The sequence below is a fragment of the Hyposmocoma kahamanoa genome, unplaced genomic scaffold, assembly GCF_003589595.1.
Source record: "Hyposmocoma kahamanoa isolate Upper Pololo Valley unplaced genomic scaffold, ASM358959v1 66, whole genome shotgun sequence".
Lineage (NCBI taxonomy): Eukaryota > Metazoa > Arthropoda > Insecta > Lepidoptera > Cosmopterigidae > Hyposmocoma > Hyposmocoma kahamanoa.
Genome location: NW_020653854.1, coordinates 15,672,855 through 15,680,743, shown reverse-complemented (window position 1 = coordinate 15,680,743; position 7,889 = coordinate 15,672,855). Strand labels below are relative to the sequence as shown.

General features: G+C 32.6%; 2 protein-coding genes across 2 annotated transcripts in view; one reads left to right on the top strand and one right to left on the bottom strand.

Annotated features, from left to right (window-relative positions):
* LOC113231603 overlaps positions 1-1,105 on the bottom strand; it is a 5,181-nt gene extending 4,076 nt beyond the window's left edge. Inside the window, exon 1 of the mRNA XM_026465970.1 lies at positions 1,053-1,105. The gene's annotated coding sequence lies outside the window, so the exon portion shown is untranslated. The remainder of the gene's footprint in view (positions 1-1,052) is intronic.
* A 416-nt stretch (positions 1,106-1,521) lies between these two features.
* Positions 1,522-7,889, top strand: part of LOC113231602 (set1/Ash2 histone methyltransferase complex subunit ASH2) — a 17,349-nt gene continuing 10,981 nt past the window's right edge. Inside the window, exons 1-4 of the mRNA XM_026465968.1 lie at positions 1,522-1,758; positions 1,846-2,024; positions 2,437-2,584; positions 7,307-7,503. Coding sequence (XP_026321753.1) covers positions 1,601-1,758; positions 1,846-2,024; positions 2,437-2,584; positions 7,307-7,503 — 682 coding nt within the window. The 5' untranslated portion in view covers positions 1,522-1,600. The remainder of the gene's footprint in view (positions 1,759-1,845; positions 2,025-2,436; positions 2,585-7,306; positions 7,504-7,889) is intronic.

Sequence of the window (7,889 nt, the reverse complement as noted above, 5' to 3'; positions counted from 1 at the left end):
AATGTTAGCATCACGCGTAATGTTAGCATCACGCGTAATGTTAGCATTACACATTACCCGCGTGATGCATCGCTTGGAAACAGTACGCGCGTGATGCATTACCCGAAACATTACCCGCGTGATATTACCTGAAACAGTACACGTGATGCTTATATTACGCGTGATGCTTAGAACATCACGGAGTGATGTTTGTTTAATACTATTATGCGAAATGCAATGTAAATGCATCTAATTTGGAATATTGCAGTAGAACGATGTTTGTATTAATACCCCAATTATTTCATAATTTACTAAATGGTGTAAAAGGATGGAACCGTAGACAATTTAAAATGAAATTGCATAATTTGTTAATCAGTGCTTGTGCTTGGTTAAATATATTTCGATCTTTCTTGGTAATCTAGAAGGAGATGGATACGCTTTCATACAATCAATCCAAGATGTAAAAACATGAAGGTGGTATCAGTTAATTGCGTAGGTATTGATGTACCATCACTGAAAATTCTGCGAATTGAACTGAAAGCAGAGCTATAAGAGATTTAGTAAAAGTGAGGTTATGTAACAACTTATAATTAACGTCTGATTTTTGGAGTGCATTTGTTATTTTACAACTTACTAGATGGTGTAAACGAATTAAACAGTAGACATTTAAAATGAAATTGCATAACTTGTTAATCATTGCTTGATTACGTGGCAATTTATAATGTAAAATTTAACCAGGGTGAGTGTGGGTTGCCAGACGGTTCGTAATATTTCGTAATTTTTGTTTGATTCTCTCTAGTAATATGTAAGTAGATCTTGTTTATAATGCAAGTTTATGTTCTAGAAACGCGTTTTATAGGTTGTTTTAAAACGCATCGCTTTTTTAACCGACTTCAAAAAAAGGAGGAGGTTGTCAATTAGTCGGTGTTTTTTTTTTTTTTAGGTTGTGTGTGTTACACTGTATGATGTTGTGGGTAATTAGTAATAGTGATATCACAGAGTAATATTACTTTTACAGAAATGTGATGTGATATGACATTACTTTTCGAGGTACTGTTTTGCGCACGTCTAATGTGTATTGAAACATAGCAACCGTTACGCGTTTAGTATAGATTAGTAGGGGTGCACAAATTTTATTAAAGATATTTTAGTTTCGACCTTTCAGTCTCTCAGTCAGTGTGGAAACTTATTTTAGGTTTATCTTGTTAGCCACTGAAGTCTTTTATTTGAACTAGATTTTTTTTTAGAAATAATTATATTTAAATACACTTGCACACATTATTATTTGCACACACTTATATACATTGTTATTTTAGTGTCCACATTACTTAACGATGTAAACGAACCAGACACAGTATATTGGGCACGTTGACATTTAATTTGAGCTTTATATTTCTGAACGATTATACGGCGAACGAATCAAAAAGTCAAACTATTCTTTAGGTTTGTTTTAGTTGTTGGTACTTTTTCTATTATTGACATTATAGCCAGAAATACTTTGCGAGGTAGCACTGTTGTTGTAGTGTAATTTATGATCTTTTATTATTTTTTATTCTTTAATACGATGCCATACTGGAAATTATGAGATAAATAAAGTTATACAAGACACTAGGTTTACAAAATGTCGTCTCAGTCTAACGAAGGAGCGAAGAAATCAAGCGAAACAGATGTATCCTCCAACAATGGACATAGCTCCCAGTCTGAATCCCAAAAGCCGGGTGATTACGCAGAGAAGAAATCAAATAAAACCTCTGGAGAATCTCAAGTAACATGTTACTGGTTGGTATTATAAAAAAAAATGTTTACACTATGAACATATAAAATGCCCTAAATGTTTTCTTGTATTAACCCTCTTGGTAATTTTAGCGGGAAAGACAGAAACCTGAACATTGTGGAGCTACTATGTGCCTCATGCAATCGGTGGTTCCATGAGTCATGTATTGGGTACCAGTTGGGGAAATTGGTCCCATTCATGACTAATTATTTGTTTATTTGCAAAAACTGTTCACCAACTGGTTTGGAAACTTTTAAGAAAAATCAAGCTCGTGAGTAGTATTATTTAATCATTAACCACTGTTATTCACTGGTTTTTTTTATCACTAATGTTTGTTTCTAAAGTTCTGTAATGTTAATTGGTGTGGCAAATAGCTGTCGTATAGTTTAATTCTGCTAATGTAAGCAGTAATTCAATTTCCACACTCGACATTACAAATGCAGTTATTGCAGCACAATGTAAGCACTACTTATATGTCTTTATGTTGTAGAGTCCATTTTATACAATTTCATTAATAGCAATCAACGGCATATAGAACACAGAACTTTGTTACTTTCTCGAAAATGATATTTATGTAATTTTTTATTGAGGTGCCACTTATTAAATTATTATATACTTTATTTTTGACATTCTCTTGACCATTGTTATGTATAAATAAACTTTGTAGTTCTTTAATTTTCCAGCTTTCCCACAGATGTGCTTAACAGGAATTGCAAATCTGCGGCAAGAGAGTATCAAAGATGGGAGTAACAAACTCCTTTTCAGCAAAGACAGGGAGATCATACCTTACATTGATCAGTACTGGGAAGCTATGACAACCATGCCGCGGAGGTAAGTATGTGCTTTTGTTTAAGCCTTGTGCACCATACAGTTATACAGTACTGTATGTGTATACCATACCGTTATACTATAGATGTAGCATATAGATGATTTTATTTTAAGACCTCATATTCAAGTCTTTCAGCTGAAATATTAGGGATAATAACTAGGGATCGGAATAGGTAGAGTTTTTTTGAAGAACATAGACAGAAAATGGAGACTGCCTAATGGCAATATTTTTTAGGTCCAGACCTTTTTGGGATTCGGGAAAACACTTAAGAATATTAAAAATTGACGTAATTGGGCACAGGTAGGTACACTATATTTATCTTAACTTTGCTACGCACAGTGGATCGGATCTGCGATATTGCAGACATTGGATTTTTTTTCACAATTCCTCTTTAAAAAAAATGCCAATCGAATTTTATTGTTGTAATTAAATATTGTCATATCACATTTTGCCATAAATATAATACTTTAGTAGTAAAAAAATAAAATATGTATTTTTTGGATGGGACCATGCCTTTAGTGCCCCATTGTCACAAAGTTTTAGTCAATCCAGTCTTGGAATCACTACTGACGTATTATTAGACCTATCTTCTATAGATATGCATACTTTATTTTCTTATCTTACTTACTTACTTTTACTTTATTATCTTATCTTTATCTTATACTAAACGCGCGCCCAAACCTACCTATACGCCTATATTCACTGCTTATACGCGTCAGAAAATAATAATAATAATAATAATAAAAATGGCTAAAATTGCTCATAAATACGATTATTGGTTCAATACTTTAATTAGCAGTGATCGTAATAGGTTTTTTCGAGGAACATAGACAGGAAATGGAGACTGCCTTACAAAAAAAATACTTTTTCTTTTTTAGGTCCTGGATTTTTTCGAGATTCGGGAAATTACTTAAGTGCATTCAAATTTACTTTATTTAGGATAGGTAGGTTAGACTATATTTATCCTAACTGTGCGATGAATCGTTGCAACATCAATTTTTCACAATATTTAGGAAAATTCCTACAAAAAGAAATTCATAATTTTTTTTTTTCTAAAAGTATACATTTTACAAAAGACTATACTGGAAACAGTTGCTTAATACATTTAATTAGAGTTAATAAGATTTGTATTACTAACATTCTGTTTTATGGACCTTCCTGCAGAATCCTAAAACTATCGCAACGAGTCTTCGTATTCCAGGTATACGTTTTAACTTTCTGACTCGATTTTCATGTCAAAATCAGAAAACTTCTGCATGCTTAACATACTTTGTCTGCTATTTTTTTTTTAAATAAAAACGGGTGCGACATATAAACAATAGTAGAATAGTAGAGTAGAAAATAGTAGTAAACAAGAGAAGATTGAGTAAATTTACCTAAACTCCAAAGAAGGCGTACACGTAGAGTGGATAATACCGCACTCTGTAATACCGAAATGATAATCACAATATTTCATCCCGGAACTTCAGACATCACGAATTATTTATTGGACTTTGAATGTATTGATAACAAATAATTGTATCGAAGAATCTTATTACAGTTTTTAGGGTTCTTAACTAAAACTGTTTTAAATTAAAGTCTTTTGCTTCCATATAGGAAAATAAAACTAAATTGGTTGTTTTTAACAAATAAACGCGTATTTGTTTCAGTAGGAAATTAAAACTTCTTTTTCGAATTCATACTGATGTTTTGTTATTAAAGATGTTATGTTTTTCAGATAATTACTGTAGTGATTCCAAAACTGGATCGATTAAAACTTCGTAACGAATGGGAACTAAAAGTGTGGTCCCATACAAAAAATACACATTTTTTTTTTTCTACTAAACTATTAGATTTATGGCGAAATGTGATATGACAATATTTAATTAGGACAATAGGATCTCTCGATTGGCATTTTTTTAGAGAGGTATCGTGAAAAAAATTCAATGTCCGCAATATTGCTGATCCGACCAACTGTGTCGCAAAGTTAAGATAAATATAGTGTACCTGCCTGTCCCCAATTACGTCAATTTCTAATGTACTTAAGCGACTTCCCGAATCCCGAACAGGTCCAGGACCTAAAAAATGTTGTCGTAAGGCTGTCTCCATTTTCTGTCTATGTTCCTCGAAGTTTAGGTAGAAAACTCTACCTGTTCCGATCCCTGATAATAATCATAGAAAGTAATATAAAATAGCAATAGTATTAGTATAGTATTAGAACAAAATTATTAAAAAAAAAATCTATAACATTTATGATGAATTTGAAATCAGCATGGTGTTTTACCCACTTATTGTTTTGGTGAGTAAATAGTTATTAGACCTGTTTTTTAGGCAATAAATTTACTGCATTGACTAATTTACTTAGGCAGAGTTTTCACAAGTTAGTAATAATTGGTATGAGAAGTGAAATGATGAAATTCTTGTCCCTTAATGGGCACCAATACTCAGTACCGGGCAAGCATATGCTACAACATAAATGATTTTAAGAGAATCCTTCAGTTCCTTAATACTGTTTCCATTCACAAGTTTTACCTAATTTGGAGACCAGTCTCCCATTATCATTGTTATTATCTATATTTAACTGCTATTGTAATATTTGTAAGCTAGGTACTGGGAGAAATAAATAAATTTATTAATATGTTATATTATTAACGCTATTAAAAGTGTTGGTCTTGGCATCAAAATTTAGTAAGTGATGATCACAATAGGTCAATAGCTGTCACAACATTGAAGAATTGCACAGTCACACAATACATAGCCTTATATAGCATTATAATATGAAATGCTATACTACATATTTTTTATACTGCATTAGACCTCAGAGTAAAACCATTTCTATTGTTGATTATGCTGCTACATATGGCTGATTGACATCCTAGTATTTAAAAGAGAGTATAAAGACAGTGGTGCATCTTCTATGTCATTGTTGTTCTTTGATTTACAAGTATACCTCAATATACAAGAATATATCTCAGCTAGGTGAGATAAAACAATCTGCATTAAAATATCCTTATGTTGGTTTTATTTATTCTATTGATTAGGTATCATGATATTTTTACTACCATTTTTTTTTTGTGAAAATACTCCACTATAGTCCATTTGTTTAGGTACTTAACTAACTGTAAACAATCTTGATACATCTTTTTATTAAAACATATACTTTACAAATCAATAGGTTTAAAAATAGGCATGCAATTTCATATGAAGCTAAGTATTTGTATTTTATATTTGTAGGTAAGTAAAAAGCATTTTATAAATGTATATTTCATTTAATAGATATCTAAAGATTGTTTACATTTAGTTAGTACCTAAACAAATGGAGTAATAGTTTGTTATTATTGGTACAAAGATCGAAAAAAACAGAAAAATTCCCTTATCATCACCATTGGCTTTGTTCCAACTGCTGGCGACAAACGGGAAAAAAATCCCATGTCACCAGGTGGTGACAAACGGGATAAAAAAATGTAGCCAATGGTGATTCCCACTGGCGACAAATACCATCGATCCGAGTAGACTCGAACCAGCATTTGATGCCTCATCGTGGTTACAGAGTTCTGTCGGATCGAGGGAATTTATCTTCGTGTTTGTTCAATCATTGTATAAATAATATGTTGGTTTTTACCAAATATTAATACTGACCAATAGACTAAGACCATTATCTCGGTTTTCAAACAAGTGGTTTTGATTCAAATTAAAGGGACTTTTAAATTGAAATCCCATTCTAGTCAATGGATCTTGATATTTTACCTGCTATTTTTAATGTTAAAAATAATGGTAATAATCTCGGAAGAATTATGTGGTCTGTGGTAATAATGGTAAAATTAGTATTTTTTAAAAGAGGTTTTATTGAGGTTATTTAGCGTACTTTTTCGCTTTTTCAATAATTTCATGTCATGTTTACTTCCGCTCTATAGAAAAATAATTTAAAAGGAAAAGAGAATGAGAGCAATTCAAGGCTGAAGATATACATTTACTATATTATAACATTAATAAACTAGGCATAAGTGCTTATACTTTGAAGGTAATGTAATAAAAGCATTTTTATTATATTTTAAACACTAAACTCTTGATTATTTGTACGATGTTAGTGGGATATACACGATATACACAACGATTTTTATCTTTGGGGGAAAATTACCACATGCAAAGATTTCAAATAGATATCGATGCATATCGATGACTAAGAGTTCGTATGTCAGCGAAAAGAACTGTTCATAAGGGTATTTGTGACCTAGGGACATTGTTTAAGATATTGAAGGACACCACCAGAGGGATACAATAGTACTGACTGCATATTTACTGTTTAATATGTTAGTATCTGCGACTTGTCTCATCTATCGCTGTCTAAGCAACACGATCTCTGGAAGGAGATTGAATAATATTATTTTATTTTAGTATATATAGCTTGATATTAAAATCGCAGAATAATATTAAAGTCAATGGGTTTCTCGTTACTTGCTGAGGAGCACCTAGGGTATTTTTGTGCGTAAATCTATTGAAAATGATGATAAAGGAAGAAGTGTAATGAGTTATCTTCATGTAATCTTATACGACGTGACGTTTTATTAAATAACTGATCGGTAGAAAGTGGAAGACAAGCGCGGATGAGGACGACCGAAAATAATTTACTCAAAACAATAGGGGGTCGGCATCTAATAAGGAGGAAAAAGGACAAAGAAAAAGTTTGCAGAGTACAGAATTTTGTTAAGGTCAACCAACACTTACGTGATGGTCTGGATTTTCAGAGTAACACAATCGTGGTACGCGACAGTGCAACGGGCACTGATAAAAGACATCCAAGTCCTTTTCACGTACGAGGAAGACGCAAGTCAAGGCCCCATGTTTGGATTGTACAATTTGGAGCTAACGGCCATTAAACCCAATTATGAAGCTATGATCAAACAGGGACAGCTCAAGGTCACCGATATGGGGATTGCTACAAGTAAGTTTGATATTTTGTACGCATTTTTGTTTTGAAGTATGTTTGTCTTTAAGGTTTTACACATTTTCCTTTTATAATCATGTTCTGTCCCACTGCTGGGCAAAGGCGTCCTCCCTCTTTTTCCACGGTTCTCGGTCTTGGGCAACATCTCGCCGGCCTTTTAACTTAAGTCATCCCTGCACAATGCAGCCGCTTTTTGTAGTAATTTTATAAAATAGGTTGCTAAGTTACTGCTGGACTCTAAAATTGTGGGGCTATCACTGGAATCCGCAACCAAAGCGAGGGTCAAATGTAAAAACTTTACATACATAAGGATGATTTTAGCAAAGTATTGATTCCTTTAAGTGACCTAATACAGTGTGTCCTAACATGCGTAATTGTTTATG